The sequence below is a fragment of the Saccopteryx leptura genome, chromosome 1 (genome assembly GCF_036850995.1).
Source record: "Saccopteryx leptura isolate mSacLep1 chromosome 1, mSacLep1_pri_phased_curated, whole genome shotgun sequence".
Lineage (NCBI taxonomy): Eukaryota > Metazoa > Chordata > Mammalia > Chiroptera > Emballonuridae > Saccopteryx > Saccopteryx leptura.
The window spans coordinates 164,909,074-164,927,195 of NC_089503.1; the positions used below are offsets into that span (position 1 = coordinate 164,909,074).

The following is an 18,122-nucleotide window of genomic DNA, read 5'->3' on the forward strand; positions in this document are numbered from 1 at the left end:
CGGTAACACAGGCGGGCACCCACTTCTGGGGCGCTTGGAGGAAACTCTCACTCACTGTCTGCGTTCGCAGACCAGGATATCCGCCCAGCAGTCTCACGCTCTGAGTGAAACCCCCAACCGCAGGGAAAAGTTGCAGCGTTGGAATTGAGTCTCGCTCCGTCCCCGTGCGCGGCTTTTGCAACGCGCTGGGGCGGCCCGAGATTCCGCTTTGGCCCACACAAAGGCCCCTGACTCTGCCCCTCTGTGCGATAACACGGGCGCGCAATGCCGAGGCACTTGGAGGAATCACTCATTCACTATCTGCGTGCGCAAACCAGGATATGAGGCCGGCCGCGTTTCCCTCTGAGTGAAACCCCCTCCAGCACGGAAAATCTCCACCGTTGGAATTAGTTCTCACTCCCTCCCGTGCGTGGCTTTCCCAGGGCGCTGGAGCTGCCCAGAGACTCTGCCCTCGGCCCACAGAAAGGCCTCTGACCCTGCCTCTCCATGGGGCAACATGGGCACCCACTCCCGCGGCCTAGGAAGAAATCTCTCGCCCACTAACTGTGCGCACGGCGACCAGGAGACCGGGTAAAATGGCCGCCCCGCTTGTCTTTCTTTGTTTGGGTTTGGCGCGAGTGTTAGCTTGTATTGCCCGGGTTGCCACAGGATCAGTTTTTCCTCGGCTTGGATCTCCGTGCCACAGCCTGGTTCGGCCGTTTGTGCCGCGGCCTGGATCTATTCACCCCCTTTGCCCGCCTCAGTTTCTATATTCACAGTTACCAGAGAAAGCCGCCCTGTTTAGGTTAGTGAGGAAGGCAGAGCATTTCTTACTCCCTATTTCTTTCGGGGTTTGGTTATATATTTAGCCAATTTTTCACTCGACCATACCTTTGGGTGTATTGCGAAGCATCTGGAGGCTCCAAATATAGGTTTTTCTGTTTCTGGTTGAAGATCTTGTTGAGTTTTGGGGGAGATTTATTGGTATCACTTCCTACCCCGCCATTACTCTGATGTCATCTCGAGGCCTTTTTGTAAACAGCCTTGCTCACGTGTTTCTAATAGCATCCTGGGCAGTGTTGTTCTACATGTGGGCTCAAACCGCCTGCATCAGATTGACCTAGAAAGTTGCCAAGATGCCTTCAAAATTTCTGATTAAGGAAGCTTGGATTAAAACCCGGGTGTCGGCATTATTCATGAAATATCCTAGACATACACACGCTGAGGTTTTAGAAACACTCACCTCGGTATTCTTTATCCAGTCTCTCATTTAACAGTATGCTTTGAGTGTCTGTTCTACATGAGGCTTGTTCTTAGGTGCTGGGGGAGCAAAGCAGAAAAGAATTTTTGCCTCTGTGGATATTTTGTGTGTAGTGGGAGGGGCACAGGCAGTAAATTGAGTAAATTATGTCTCATGTTCAAAGGTGAGTACTACAGAAAAGTAAGCAGAGCAGGAGAGGCAGGGACTAGCAGGGGTCAGGCTGGAATTGTGGGGTCAGTACAGATGTCATGGGGCATGTCGCCTTTGAGCAACTTCCCATAGGGTGACCAAAGATGGTAGCAGAGAGGAAGAGGACTGAGGTGATTGCTGGGAAGTGGTGGCAGTTTGGAACGGGCCAACAAAAGATACGTGAACTGGTCAACATTATGGGATCTGCTCTAAAAATAGAGTCCATGTGTAGTCTGTGAGATTTGATAGGAAGTGTGTGAGAAAGAGGAGTTAGGGACAATTCCATAGTCTCTCATTATCTCAAGGAACTAGGAGGATGTAGTTGTCATTTTATTGAAATGGGGAAGACTGCAGGCAGAAGAGAGTTGGGGAAAAGAAATGAGGGTTCAGTTTTGGACACATCAAGTTTGAGAGGTCTGTTAGACACCCAAGTAGGATTTTGGTTAGGCAAATGGCTAAATGAGGCAGAGGAGACTCTTTGAATGGAAATATACCTTTGGGGGCCATCGGCCTATAGGGAGTACTGTATGTATTTAAAGCCATTCTACCAGAGACCAAGGGAGATTATCAAAGGCTTGAGTCTAGATGCAAATGACAGATGGTTCAGGGACTGGAAGAAGGCCGAGGACAACAGCAAAAGGAGGCCAGGAGAGAGTGTGTGACCAGGTGAGTCGGAAAGAAATCAGGACAGTGAGTCATCTTTGCTTTCAGGTAGGAAAAGAATGCCAACAAGGTAAGGATCAGTGCTGCTGTCCAACACTTGTGACAGTTCATTGAAATAAGGACATGGACTTGCCCTCAGACTTAGCAGTGTGGAGAATGCTGACAGGTCTTTGAGTTGTCCTGTAGGGAGGAACATAAAAATGGACCTAAATAGAGACATCCGTGGGGTTGAGAGGAGAAGTGACAAGTTTGTAGGCCGTTGGGGAGCTCTAGTAGAGAGAGAACCTCCAGTCATGAGCAAGGAGGCAGATTGTTTGAGGGGCTGGTCTTTGTGAGGGGTGTGGACACTTCCTGCCTGTCCAGAGTCTACGGGAGGAGGAGATGGCTGGTGTGTGCGGTGCCTAGAGCTTGCAGAATTCCTCTTTTAATTGCTTCAGTTTTTTTTTTTTAATTTCTAATGAAATGAGGAAGCAAGGTCATTGACTGAGGGAAAATGGGGAGGCGATTGGGCACTGAAGGAGAGACAAGATAGGAAATGGATGGACCAAAGACAAAACAGAATTGTTCTGCATCAGAGTACGTGGGAGATCACACGTAGCAGACACGTTGAAAGTGAGCCCCGTTGTCGCCGGGGTGGGTGGGTGTTTCTCTGGACGCCCAGAGCTTTGTGCAGACCTACTGAGCACCTGCTCACGCCTCCTCTCCCACATGGTCTGTGCTGATGGGTCCTGTTCCTTGTTCCCTGGACTCCTCTTCTCCCATGAACCACTGGCTTCCTTCCTCAGGATGTGCAGGTCTTGTCTGGAGCATCCTTGCCATGATGTCTACTCCGACCTCAACTGAGCATTCTTTGCCCCTAGCCCTCAGCCTCCCCCGTGTAGTTCTAGTTTATTTTCTGACACTCGTCACCTTCTTCCCATGCTGGATTACTCATCACATTTCTTTTTTTTTTTTTTTTTTTTTGCATTTTTCTGAAGCTGGAAACGGGGAGAGACAGTCAGACAGACTCCCGCATGCGCCCGACCGGGATCCACCCGGCACGCCCACCATGGGGCGAAGCTCTGCCCACCAGGGGGCGATGCTCTGCCCATCCTGGGCATCGCCATGTTGCGACCAGAGCCACTCTAGTGCCTGAGGCAGAGGCCACGGAGCCATCCCCAGCGCCTGGGCCATCTTTGCTCCAATGGAGCCTTGGCTGCGGGAGGGGAAGAGAGAGACAGAGAGGAAGGCGTGGCGGAGGGGTGGAGAAGCAAATGGGCACTTCTCCTGTGTGCCGTGGCCGGGAATCGAAGCCGGGTCCTCTGCACGCTAGGCCGACGCTCTACACCTGAGCCAACCGGCCAGGGCTCATCACATTTCTTATTTCACGTGTCTGCTGCCCCATCCCCCCACTGGCCACGTGCCCCCCATCACCGGGGCTTGAACTTTCATCTGTTTCATTCGTTTTTATATTTTGGTCAGCTAGAAAAGTGCCCAGTGCAGAGCCAACATTCAGTGAAATAGTTATTGAGTGATTGTATTAATGAATGCATTGGCCCGGTGGTCATGAAATTCAGCAGATTCAATTCTGGAGGAAATTATTTCATATCTGTCTGTTGTTGATATATCCTGGAAGGTACCATTGTCCCATTGATGTTGTTTTAAAGTATTCATTCTAATACGAACTTGCGCTGAATGGGCTTATGTTCTTCAGAGTGTTTTTCTGTTCATTATGCCACGATGGTCTAATTTGGTGTACTTAATAGTCATGTGATTACCTCACCTTTGAAATGAAATGAAAATAACAATATATTTCTCTGCCGTCACAGCACACCCTTCACTTGATTTAAGCTCTAAATGGACCTCGCTTATTCCCACTTGTCATAACAGTGTGTGTTTATATATAGCTCCTACCTGAACACCTTGCATTTAGCAGGTGTCCATAAAGATCTGATGACTTAATTTATTGTAACATGTTAGTGTGGTTTTCGCTAACCTGTCAAGGTTTACTGAGTCTTTGTAAGGTGAAATATTTAAATCAGACTACTTATTTTTTTTTTCAACCCAAAGCATTGTATAGAAAGAAAATCTTATTTTTATTTTTATTTATTTTTTTTTTGTGGCAAAGACAGAGAGAGTCAGGGAGAAGGACAGACAGACAGGAAGGGAGAGAGATGAGAAACATCGATTCTTCGTTGCAGTTTCTTAGTTATTCATTGATTGATTTCTCATATGTGCCTTGACCGGAGGACTGCAGCAGACCGAGTGATCCCTTGCTTGAGTCAGCAACCTTGGGCTCACGCTGGTGAGCCTTGCTCAAACCAGATAGGCCCGTGCTCAAGCTGGTGACCTCGGGGTCTCAAACCTGGGTCCTCCACATCCCAGTCCGATGCTCCATCCACTGTGCCACTGCCTGGTCAGGTTAGAAAGGAAATCTTAAAGGATCCCTAGGAAATGAATGTATTTTTAAAATTGTTTTATTTAAGTTTTTTTTTAATTGCTAAAGATTTCTGATTTATCTAAAGTGGATTTTCTCTCAATCTCAAGATGTTAATTTTATTAGATCAGTTATCTTACTTTTGTGTCCAAGAAGGGTCGCTCAGATGAGGTAGTTTTTTGCAGCATGGTTATTTTTCCCTTTAGGCTGAAAAGGAATTTGGGTGTGCAGTTTGTTTATTTGGTGCTCTCAAGGCTTGGCTGCTAGATTTCGATAACAAGACTCCCCTAGGGCACACACAACATTGCACCCCATCTTCCTTCTCCCCAGCTGGGCAAAGAATTGGTCCACTGACCCTCTCTCCCCAGAACAACTTTTCCAAATAGCCAAATATTTTATTACTGTCCTGCTCGGAGTTTTGATTGGTTGATTGCTATTAAATGTTTATGTAACATTTGTCCAGACCACTGAAGGCATCGGGACACCGATTAATAGCGTAACTTGTTTGGGGTTTTTAGATTAAATGCCAGGAACACATGGAATGGGGAAGAAGGAAAGAAGCTATGAAAAGCATACAATTTCTGTCTTGGAAGAACAAGGCATTCCTATTGGTCTGCTGGCCATAGGTCCAAGTTGATCTGGGAATCTGCTCAGAAGAGATCCTTTATATTTTTGTAAAGAAGCTTGCCACCAAGGTCTATTCTTTATGTTTTATTACATGTTTAAAATATTTATGTTATACTTAATTTTAAAATTGAAGGGATGACTATTCATTTCCATTTAATAATATTTCCGACTGAAGGGCGTTTGGGACAACAGGTAATGTCTTTAAATTGGCTCAATTTCCTACCAAGGTGGTTATTTGAAGATAAATATAATTTGGAAAATGTTGGGACCTCAATACTAAAAAGAGTGAGTGGGAACCTACAGTATTGCTGCTTAAAAATATTTCTCGTCACTTGTCACCCACTTTAAGAACATGTGATCGGATTAGCAAGTCTAGTCCTTTCAAGTGTTGATGATGGATGGGGATAATGTTATTGATCTTGAGAATTATATCTATTTTTATTTAAGTCAATTGCATCTATTTATAATTCATAATAGGATTATGGATTCATACTATGGAATTATGTCCATGAATTTTTTTTTGAAATTTCCAATTTATGTTTTGGTGTGATAATTTTGTATGTTTTAAGTTCTAATTTTACTTTTGGAATAAAGAGGAAAATATTGCAATTTATGTAAAAACCGTCATCTTAAAGTACTTCTGAATTTCCTTAAAAGTCTACTGCAATCTAATTCTCTTTATATCTGTGACACTTTTATTGTTGTTAGCAGTGTTACTTGTCATTACTTGCAACACCAAACTCATTCTTTCAAAATTTAACTTTGTCCAATCACCTAAAGATATGTGTTTACTGAATGATGTGAGGAACTATTAATCCAGCTATGGGTTCAGGCATGTTATAAAGTCATAGCTCTTTCAACAGATAATATTTTTATTTTGGTTCAAAATTGTTTCTGTGCAACAGTAGCTAAAAGTGTTCTTATCTTTTTTGCTTACTAAGAGATGTTCCAGATTTGTTAGTGGTGAACCAGCTCCAATTGGGGTGAAGGAGGTATTACTGAGTCAAAAATAGAAAAAGGGAGTTGAGAGAACTGTTACATTCAGCATTCCTCTCCATGAATACTACTTCTCAGTCTCTCCCGGAGTGTGTACATTTGTAAATGTGTATATATAATGTGCACATGTGTGCTTGTGTGTGTATGTGTGTGCACAAAACCCATCTTTGGTTTTAAGAGCAAACATTTTCATTAAGCATGCATGTTGATAAGTGGCTCGTTGTCACCAGCAGGATTGTTTGCAAAGTCAGTGATAACACATGGCATTTAACCAGGTGATTAATTCCTGTTGGCTCTCGGTGCTAGTTTAGTAACTCAGAGCAGTTACTCATCCTCCAGAACGCACAATCAGTAAATAGTTTGGGATTTATCTCTTTTTAGACTTGAACTCTTCCACTCAAACCGAAATGGATGGATCATTTCCAGTAAACACCAAAAATGAAAACCTTTTAAAAAGTCTTGTAGTCTTAATCTTTTAAAGCAAATTAAGTCCTTTAAAAGGATGTCTTAGTTTGTTCCAGTTGTCAGGAATGTCTTACTTTAAATTTATCATTGTACTTCACCTTACTATTGTTTTTTTTAAAATGATACTGAGTCCATAGAATTTACTTTGATTTATAATACTATGTTGAAAACGCTTGCAAGTCAAATTTCACAAACCTTTTCAACCACTTTACTTACAAATTAGCCATTTATTGTATGTAGCAAAGATGCCAACATTGGAAGTTACTACCTCTTAGTTAAGATAGAATGAAATGAATGATTCTAGGCATTGTTGTCATCTGATTTGAAAACCTTAGCATTGTTTCCGTATCCATCTGGGTCCTATCAGCCATTTCTTCATGGCAGGTGTTGGGCCAGGTGGTGCAGGTGCACACACTTTCCCTGAGGAAGCTCAGCAATTGACCAAGATGGAAATGAGGGTGTAGTGGGGAATGTGGACTTCGTTAGATTCACGTTCATCCTGTATCTCCAATAAAGGCACTTCATATTATTTTAGGTAGCTCTTACCAAAACCCATAAGGTGTTGATGGTTATTCCCGTTTCATAGAAGGGAAGCAATCTCCTCTGGGTGCCCAGGGTCATACAGCTCATAGGTTGTAGCGCTGTGACTCAGGGCTTTTATACGCCAGACCCCATGGTCACGTTTATTTGTACTGTCAGAAACTCTTTGTGCGTGCCATGCACAAGGATATGAAAGTGGGTAATCTATGCTTCCTGCCCTCAAAGAGTTCTGCTTTTTCTGAGATCAGCTCATACTCAGGGGCCGGGGGTGGGCACAGTTCTGTTCTTGTTAGGCAGTGTCTATTTAAAATTGTCTTACCACGTTTTTTGGTCAAAGCCAGTCTCTGGGGTAATAAAGGGGTAGCTAAACCACACTGGAACAGGAATGTGTTGACTCATTTCTCATTCTTTCTTCGTCTGGGCCTGTAAGAGATTTCTGTCCCCAAGTCTGACAACTGATGCAGAGGCCTTGCTGTTAATTCTCTGAGATGGCTGCCCGAGGAACGCTGGACTGCTCACCCGACTCCTTGCAATTAGTTTTGTCCCTTAACCATCGAAATTGGAAGTTAGGAAAGAGTGTGAGGCTTGTTTAAAAGTCAAGCCACTTTATTTTAATTCAGCTAAACTTTAAATTTTGGGGATGAAAAAAATAAAAATACTGTTGACTTCCTTCTTCTAGGATGAAAAGGAACATTTTATGATCATCCCCAAATCTTCATGTCTGCCATTCAAACATTTCTTACATGTTCCTGTGTGGTTCTCTGCCTCCCATGCAAGAGGGAGTGTTAGAGAAACTTCCCCTTCCTTAGGAATGGAGAAACTCATTGCACCAACAAGGTCTTTCATAGTCCAGACGATACAAATTGAAGATGCCACAGACCAAGAAATTGAAAAGTACCCCAGTCTCAGTGATACATATAGATGTAAAATATATCATTGGTTTACTCCTGGGATTGGTCAGCAATTACCCAGCGACAGTTTTCAAAATGCAATCTTAACATCCCCAAGGTTCTGCTGTGCTGTGTACGTAACAACAGGATAGAAATGGGGGCAGGGCAGAGAACGGAAATGACACTCCATGGAACTTGCATTTTGAAAAGGACCTCGGTGTGCTTCGATGCTGCGGTTCCCAGTCTCTTCCCCCAGGATGCAGAAAAATATTGTTTAAAATAACCTTCTGCCAGTCAAGTCTGTATGTGTTCACCTGAACTCTACCACCATTTATACTCATGGTTCTGATCATTCAGCCAGTGTCTCTGCCAGGGACTGCGACAGTTGTACTTGTTTACTGAATGGCTGGAATGACCTGGTGCTCTTATACTTTAGGACTTAATAGTTTATGAGCATATAATAGTTTAGGTGGGAGGTGTTATTGTACTGGATGACTTTCATCTCAATGGTAGTGACGTCGAACACGTCTTGGGTGCTCCCTGTGTCGGAGACAGTGCTAAGCACATTAGCTAGGTTAACTTAATGTAAGGTTGGCAGCAGTGCCTGGAGGCAGATGTTGAGGGTACTGAGGCTTGGGGAAGGGGCAGCAGGGCCTCTGTGCTGACCCCTGTGCAGAGCCGTGCACTGAGCCGGCCGTCCAGAGCCTGCAGTCTTGACTCCTGCACCTCCCGACTCTCATCCAGGAAGTTAGAGGCTGTGCTGGGTCTGCTTCTCTGTCAATAATGAGGTGCTGCGTACTGACCACCTGCTGTTTTAGTGACCTGAGACTTTTCTAGTCACGTGTGTGTGTGTGTGTGTGTGTTTGTGCAGCATATAAGGTACATAATTTAAACTTTCATGAGTGAATGCTATGAATGTTTTTAATATAAGTAAAAATTCAGCCTTAGGAAATACCTGAAAGTGAACCATCTTTGACACTTTTCCATTTCAGTTCATCGACAGTCGACTGGCTAAACTCAACGCGGGACGGGGCTTCACTGATGCCTTTGAAGAAGAGATCACGTCGGGGGGCTTCAGCGGAGGTAAGACCACTTCCGGTGCCATGGCCCATCTTTCCAATAGCAAGTTGTCCTCGTCGTCATTCTTGTGTCTGATGTAAGCTACTTCACACACAACTGCTTCTCCTAAACGTGGGATGTCTTAGAGACACTATTTCCATCTCATAAGAGACATGCTATGAGCTTTCCTTATTTCTTTTATTTGAAGTGTTCAAGTGGCCCCAGGAATCAATGGTTGTTTTTTGGGTAACGTCTTGCTATTACTGGACATAAATGTCACAGAAACGCAGCAGTTTGTGACCTCCTGACTACAACTCTCTGCTAGAAAATGACTACTACTGGGGGGAGAATTAAACAGAAATAGTCGATTGTAATTTCCACAAAGAAAGGTTGGCATGCCACACAGCCTCTACATTGTTAAGTGCACGCTCCGTAGAAGCATCTACCTTTTTGCTCTGCAGACCAGTGCAGGGTTAGAAGACTTTTCAGCTTACCGTGCCCCAGGCTTACCTTTACCATGGAAAGCTCTCCGTAAAGCTGTTCCCGGAGGGATGGTATTTTGAACTGGTGAAGCATCACTTAGGTGATGTCTCATTCTTTACTTAAGATAGTTAACGTCAATGTTATTAAACACTTACCAGGTTGGAAATGCAACTCTTCAGACCATGTCAATGACCAAGCAATGACCTACGGCCTGACCCTTGGTGGATGATGCCCCGGTACCCAGCTCTGATGTTAGCAGACCATTTTGCTTGAGTCCTTGAATTTTTCTATTCACTCAACTGGCATGAGCTGGGTATTTAGGATGGACGAGGTGAAGTAGATACAAAAATCCCTAGTGTGTTTGTCTTCACCTGGTATAATAGTCATTTCTCCACTATCTCTGTAGGTTTAATTTGGGGGGAAAATGCTGTAGTCTCTGTGTGAATAAACATCACTAGAACTGAGAAATAAAACTGTTACCGTGCACAATGTGCTATAGAATTTTGTACCTGAAACACATATAATTTTGTTAACTGCCATCTCCCCAATAAATTCAATGAGAAAAAAAATATCCTAACAAAGAACTGAAAACAAGGAAAGAAAGAAAGAAAACATGAAAAGACAAAAAGCACGGAAAAAACAAAGAGGACGCATCGACAGATTTCCCACAACTGAATTTTATCCTTAAAAAGAAGGTTCATTTTTGCACCAGGACAATCTAAAAGCCATCGAGGTAACCTGTTCATTGCACGAGGTACAATGGCAGCGAGCACAGTGGACTTTGACTGGAAGGGAGCACGACCTCTCGTTGGAAGATTTTCGTTTTGAGAATAACTTAGTTGACTTGACTCAGCAGGCGCTGAGTGTGGGGTCCTCCACTTCCCCGCTCTCCTCAGCTCCCGGGGAGAAATTTAGCTTCAATGGGATTTTTGTGTTAAAAAAGTCTTTTTTTTTTTTTTTTTTACTTTTCACCTCAGACAAGCAAAATATTGTCAGCTCATGGACAAATTGCTTGAGGCATCCAGTGGGTATTTGCATAACTGCTGTCTCATTATCTTTATGACCCGTGGGGCTGGTATCTTCCATGGAATTGAGAATGACATCTCCTGACAGTAATGGGGTGGAACTATGATCCCTTTGTGTGGTTAAATTCTGTCGTCCTAACTATTGGTCCAGATTCCTCTGTGATAGAGCAAAGGGCTTGGTGGGACGTTTCTGGAGGGACGGGGAGTCACTACATTTTTCACGATAGGTCTTATTGTTTAAAAAAGAGTAGGAGCGCTTTGGTCACCAGTTGGCATCTGACTTATTTCTGGTGCCACTGGATGCCAACCAGTTTGCTGTTCTTTCTTAAAATGTAAGAGGTTTTGAATTCTTACCTTATTTTGGGGGAGCCAATAGTGATCCAAAAGGAAACAAGTATTAATTTCAGTTGGTGCACCAAGGAGTCCATTAAAAAATTATGCCCGGCTGTCAAGTGTTATTTTTTAATTATTGTATTACAGGTTATTTTCTTAGAGACATATAGATGACTCTTAGAAGAGCATAGAACAGACTTGCTTAGGATTTGAAACAAAAGGATGACTAATCTAATAAAAGTTGATAATGTCCTTATACATGAGGAGATACACACACACACACACACACATATCACAGATACATGGTTTCAAAAATAGTTTCTACTGGTTAACTTCTAATGATTATCCATGGATGACATTTATGAAAAAGAAGATGTCTTTGTCATCCCATTGAACTGTACTTCCCTGAAGAGAACTGTACTTCCTGGAAGTAAACTATTACAATGTCATTGTTTCATAGTCACAGTGAGAGTTATAATAACTGTTCTTACTGACAATTCTGTCAGTAAAGTGTGGCAGAAGCTCTCACCAAAGCCCTACCAATATCATGTCATTTAACCCTCAGAGCGCCCCGGGAGGCGCTCTGATGATCGTCACTGTGACAGGGCACGTCTCTCAGTGGTTGGCCCAAGGTCACACGGCTGGTACTGCCAGAGCCTACAATAACACGTCTGCTTAGCTTCAAAGTGCTCGCTGTAATAATGGTAATCTATTGCTTTCTGATGATGAAAAGGTCTTCTTAATTACAAGACCTTCAATAATCAAGAGCAGTGCCCAAGCCTTCTCCACTCAGATGGGATAAAAGTAAAATTTCTGTCTCTATTGAATATCTGTTGATGGTTTTATTTTTGTTTTGTTTGTTTTTTAACACATAACACCCTCAGAAAGATCACTGTGGGAGAGATCACCCTTCCCTAATGTGGAAGAAAAAATTATGATCCTTTACACAAAATAATAAGGACATTTCAGGAAAGCATCTACTCTGTCCCCTTTCTCTGTTGTTGTAGTGGCAGTGTGTGTGCCATGGAATTTGTTGCTGATGTGCATGGTTAGGATCAAATGCATGTGACTTCGATGATGCTTTGTAATTACCATGGCTCTGGTGAAAACCATGCCGTGCAGGATGGTCACACATAGAGCATCTCAGTTCATGCTGCATCTGCAGCTCTGGGAACAACTCTGTAGAAGCATGTAGGTTTTCCAAAGCTGTGCTCTGCCCTGTGAGTGTCCATGGGCAGGACAGTTACAGAATTTGGTGTTCCTCTTGATCCTTTCCATGGAACTCCTGGAAAACATTCGGCCTCATCAGTAAGTGTATGAAGGGAGGGAAGCCATAGAAGTTCAGGGGTAATAGACAAAGACAAGGAGAACCAAGGCTGTGATACAAATACTGGTCTATGAAAACAGCCATGAAGGAATATTGAGTAGTTAACAGTTTTGTGTCTATAACTCTTTTTTTTTCTTTTAAAATGAAGCTACAGTGGTACCTTGAGATATGAACAGACCAACATATGGTTTTCTTTTTACATGCGAGCTGTGACTCAGTCCGTATTTTTGTTCGAGATCCGAGCAAAATTCCGAGATACGAGTTGTGATTCAGGAAGCTACGGCTAGTTGGCGCATTGGCACATGGGTTCAGTATCGGCAGTTTGATATACTAGTTGACTGACTTACGAGCTCAGTTACAGCTCAAGGTACCACTGTAGTTCTTAAATCCACTTCCAAAGATCTAAACTTTCTTTTTTTTTAAGTGAGAGGCAGGGAGACAGAGGCAGAAAGACAGCCTCCTGCATGGTCCCCAACCAGGATCCACCCAGCATGCCCCCTACAGAGAGTTGCTCTGCCTATCTGGGGCTGCTGCTCCATTGCTCGGCAACTGAGTCATTTCAACACTTGAGGCAGAGGCCATGAAGACATCCTCAGCACCCAGGGCCAACTTGCTCCAACCAAGCCATGGCTGCAGGAGGAGAAGAGAGAAATAGAGATAGGGAGAAGGGTGAGGAGGGAGGGTGGAGAAGCAATTGGTCGCTTCTCCTGTGTGCCCTGACGAGGAATCAAATCCAGGACTTCCACACACTGGGCTGACACTCTACTGCTGAGCCAACCGGCCAGGACCCAGTGATCTAAACTTTAAAAAGGGGAAACATTTTCAGATTGACATCTGTAGAAGTGTGTGGCTACTCTTCACGGATATCATTTCTTTCTTCATCAGTTTTCTGATATAATCTAATTGGTCCTGTGTTTATTTGATTCTATTTATTTTTCTTACTAAAGGTAGCAAAGGAATTTGAAGGAGTGGTAGGTAATCATCAGTTTTAGTGTCATTTTTTGGCTTCACTGAACAATTTAGACAAATTTACTTTTTTTTTTTTTTGGCTAAGTAGCTACAAGTTACTGGAATTTAAACAAATACATTTGAAAAGAAAGTCTCTGCCCACATGAGAAAGATATTTTGTCCTTGAGTGTGAGAAAATTGCTTGTTTGATTTACAAGAACAATGTTAAGAATTTTCTCAATAACTCTTATTATTTCCATAATCCTGTTACATTAACAGAAGATCTCAGGGATTTTTTTTTCTTGGCATTTAGATTCATTTTTAAGAAGAAAAACAGCCTTTAAAAACTTTTTTTTTCAAAGAATAATGTGCTTGTCTAATAAATTTTGTGCAAAAAGGAGCCTTCAATCTCAAAAGCACTAAATTTAAAAAAGACAAGTATCCTTGAAACATTTTCTTTTTTTAAACAGGACTCTACCTAAATTACACTCCACGGTTCCCTATCGTGTGAGGCAGTCTATTGGGGACTTCCTGTTTGCCCCTGGACCATGTCATTCCGGATTCTTACCGGTGATTCTCACTCCCACTCTTCTTTCTCAGGGTATCAGCTCTGAGCAGCCCCTTTTTTCCTTTGTAATGTTAATTGTTTGAAGTGATACAGAGGAACGGAACTCCCTATACAACCTAAGTCTATCTTTGTGAACTTGGGCCAATAAGGGATCACCTCAGAACCACAGTTTCCTCGTTTGGCAAGTTATTTGCGAGAATAGATAGCATTTAGTGTGTCAGTGTTGCGGTAGGTACCTCCAGGAGAAGGTCCTGTCCCCAAATCACATAGTACTCAAGGGCTGAGCAAACCTGAATTCTCAGAGGCATGGATTCCAAAGCCACTCGTCTCTTGGGACTAGGCTGACCCTGATTTAATGGATTTTAGAGTCGAAAAATATGACTCAAATAATGTAATGTGGGTAAAAAAAATATTTTGAGAACAGGAAAGAGCTAACTATGGGCTGGATACATATTTTATGTCAATTACACCTCAATGTTAAAAAGAAAAGGGAGGTGAACTGTTTTAGAAATTTTTTATACACGATAGTCTCTGCGTGGCCTTTGGGACCTTTGAAGGTGGATGAAACCTAACCAAAGTCAGTTGATATAGAACATTACTTTAGATCAGTTGTGTGGCTTTATTCTTTTATTTTTTTTCTTTTTGCTTTCTGATATTATCTTATTGGCTACATTATCATTTCGGAGCCAAATAGATGACCATGAGTTTTATTAGAACTATTTTTGTCAACATTGGAACTTTCTAGTAACTACGATGCCCTGTAGCCTAAAAGCTGCTTACATTTCACTTTTCCTCAGGTAATATTGCTCATATTTGGATTTCTAACTAGAGCATATTTTCAAACTGTGACTGCAGTTTAATTGCAATGAAAATCAAGCATGCTCTCAGTGAATGTCAATATCAAGCATCCATAGACTATCTTTCTTTTGTTCTCAAGGTTCTTTGTATGCCTGAATTCCCCTCTAGTATTTTTTCTGTCCCTATTCACTTGAAATATTGTTTTAAAATGAACCTAATGGAGTAAAAGAGGCAGAACTTTTTAAAAAATAACATAGACATAAAATGTTGAAATATCCATTCAAAAGACATGATGGGAATTTTGGCTTTGAAAAGAGAGAGTCTGTTTTCCCCACTGAAAGTAATATTAAACATGAAAGACACTAGAACATGTCAACATATTAGCTTCATATGTGAGTAAAGAAAAAGCATCTATGCTTAAAAACACAGTATACCATTGTCTTTCTCATAACATTGCAGAAAAATAAAATTTGCTTATTAAAATCTTGGAAAGACTAGTGCTTGATAAATTTTGGTTTTTGGATTTTTTTTTGGTCAAACATTCCTTTCCTGACATAATTTTTTTTTTTACATATCCCAGGGAGCCCGAGGTCATATCAGCAATGGGTACACACAGTCAAAGTAAGAACAACCTTTTAACGTTCCTTTCTCTATCACTGTCATTTATAGTTTAGTGAAAGTATGCTGTTTCTTGGCAATATTTAGATGTTTGTATATTTACTTGATTTAAAAATTTTTATTTTATGCTTATAGTTTGTAAGCATTTATAAATATATATTTTAATTGAAAGCTTTTATCCTGAGATAAATGGCTTCTTTTGAAAAGCAAGATTTCACTGTCACCTTTGTATTATATTCCAAAATAAGGAATTAGTTGGAATGGTAGAATCTGATAGGAGTATTATCATTTCTGGCAGTGTTTTTGTTAACATGATTTTTAAAAAAATATAAAACTCTCTTCCATAAATAGAGGCTTTATTGCTCAACATTTAAACAGTTGATACAGTTGTATTTCTTTTGTTTTAATAAAGCTTTAAATATATATGGTACCTATTACTTACTGGTCATAATGCCCAGGTCTGCCAGCACTGCAAAGGAGAAATGATTTTTAAATGATGCATTACACAGATTGAAAAAAATGGAGTAGACTGTTGACACCTGGTGTGAAATGACCATACTATATAATAACTTGATAATACAAAGCATGAGATCATTTCTGTAGGTCTTTGTTTAACTTGTGACGACAGCTCTTTTCTACACTATTAATAATGCTGTATTCGTAGGACAATTGGGCCAAAAAGTTTTGGAAATAAGTGTGTGCTTTTCCTTTGCAGAAAGGAGGTGCCCTGTTCAACTCAGCAGTGACCAAAGCAACCCCTGCAGTACGGACAGCATATAAATTTGTAAGTTTTCTTTTGATGCTTAAAAATTCTATTTACAAAATTTGACAACATTTTTCTAGCTGAGAGGCATGCAAGTCTGGAATGTTTTCTATTTCTTTTTTAAATAAGATTTTTTAAAAAAATTAGAGTTAATATTTGACCAGAACAAATTTAAGTACTATACTTATAGCATTGTATAGACAGGATAGTTTATTTATATAATCTAAAATGTTTCCTCTTTTTGTTTTGAAGCTATCGGCATAATTGTATGCTCAGATTGACACAGTCTTTGATGGAGGTGCCCTTTTTACAGATTCAATTCTTTCATTTTATAACATATCTTAAATTCTCATTGTAAACTGGAGGCTCAAATAAAAAAAAATACAAAAGTATGGCAAGATATCTTCCCTCAAAGATGCTCTGACTCGCCACAATCAAAATTTCTCAATGATCCTCCATGGCTTATCATACAACAACAAGCCCATAACAACAGCGCTAACATGGGCTTAGCGCAAGTGACTCCATTTTGGTCCTAGTGTTTCTTTAAAAACAAAAACAAAAACAAAAACAGGAAAGAGCCCTGGCTGGGTAGCTCAGTTGGTTAGAGCATCATCCTGATATGCTGAGGCTGTGGGTTCAATCCCTGTTCAGGGAACATGCAAGAGACAACCAGTGAATACGTGAAACAACACATTGATGTTTTTCTAAAAAACAACAACAATAACAGGAAAGAAATAAGAGCCTTTCCTTTAATAAACGTGGGGAAACATATATTTACTCTTTCAAGGAGTAACCTGGGAAAGCAGAATGGTTTGGTAGGACAGGCTGAGGGCTTTGGTATTGGAAAGTCTCGAGGCAGCATGATGTACATAGCTTCCATGTCTCTAGAATGAGACTCAGTGCCTTTTCTTTGGTGAGGCTTAGATTTGGTGAATTTATTTTATTTCTTATTTTTATTTTTAAAGAAAAAGAGAAAGAGAGAGGGACAGACAGAGACAGACAAGACAGGGAAAGAGATGAGAAGCATCAACCCATACCTTAGTTCATTGATTGCTCTCTCATGTGTGCCTTGACTGGAGGGCTCCAGCTGAGCCAGTGACTCTTTGCTCAAGCCAGTGACCTTGGGCTTTAAGCCAGTGACCTTTGGGCCCCAGCCAGCAACCATGGAGTCATATCTATGATCCCATGCTCAAGCTGGCAACCCAGCACTCAAGCTGGTGAGCCTGCACATAAGCCTGCAACCTTGGGGTTTCGAACAAGAGTCCTCAGCGTCCCAGGCCAACATTCTATCCACTGCTCCACCTCCTGGTCAAGCTCAGTGAATGTATTTTCAAAAGAATAGTTCCTCCTTCTCCCTTGAGACGAAAGAAGTGAATTTAGGAATTCCCTACACCGGGCTTGAATGTAGACTATGCAGACATATCCTCCCCGAGTCACTTTCCTTATTTGTAAGTGTTATAACAATAGTACTAACTTGGTGGCATTGTTGTCATGACTGAATGTGATAATGCATGCCAGGCACCCAGCACCCAGTAAAATGCTGCGGAAACACACAGTAGATGCATGTTTCTTTTCTTTCTCTGGTCACTGAGTGGAAATGTCCAGGGGAGGAAAGGCTGATGCTTTTATGAAAAACCCCCTTGTCTTTAGTTCGGGTGTACCCTGTGGGAATCACAGCAGGACCCAACAGGCTCAAATATGGGAGCCAGGTTCCTCATGGACACAAGAACAGTCTTTAAGTTGTTAAATGCCTTTTAATTGTTGCCAGGGAAAACAGTGTATGACATGGGCATAACATTAAGATAGCTCTGCTGATAAAAACGGTGTCTGCCAGTCCATACACTTTGATAAAGCTGTGCGAAGTTGCTGTGTTTCTTCACGTCCAGACATTTGCCCAGAGAACCTGCTGTTGTGACATGCTTCCTTTTTTCCTCCCCCATTTAGTCACAATTTCCAGTGAAGACTGTGCCTCAGTAATACGGTTGACTCTTGTGCCTGTATATAGTTTAAGAGGCAAAGGAGGCTACACGTCAGCCTTTGCGTGATCATTTGTATTGCAGATAGAGACAATGTTTTCACCGACTAACGGAGGTATAATGTTCAGCGGGAGGGTGTCCCTGAAAATAGAGTTATACACTACGGATTTGTCCATTGTCTAAATAAGATGAACAGTG

General features: G+C 41.7%; 1 protein-coding gene across 5 annotated transcripts in view; it reads left to right on the forward strand.

Annotated features, from left to right (window-relative positions):
- Nucleotides 1-18,122, forward strand: part of DENND1B (DENN domain containing 1B) — a 158,494-nt gene that overhangs the window by 119,495 nt on the left and 20,877 nt on the right. For all 5 annotated transcript variants that reach the window (XM_066379884.1, XM_066379882.1, XM_066379883.1 and 2 more), the window contains 3 exons: nt 9,019-9,109; nt 15,148-15,188; nt 15,901-15,969. In XM_066379884.1, the coding sequence (XP_066235981.1) occupies nt 9,019-9,109; nt 15,148-15,188; nt 15,901-15,969 (201 nt within the window). The remainder of the gene's footprint in view (nt 1-9,018; nt 9,110-15,147; nt 15,189-15,900; nt 15,970-18,122) is intronic.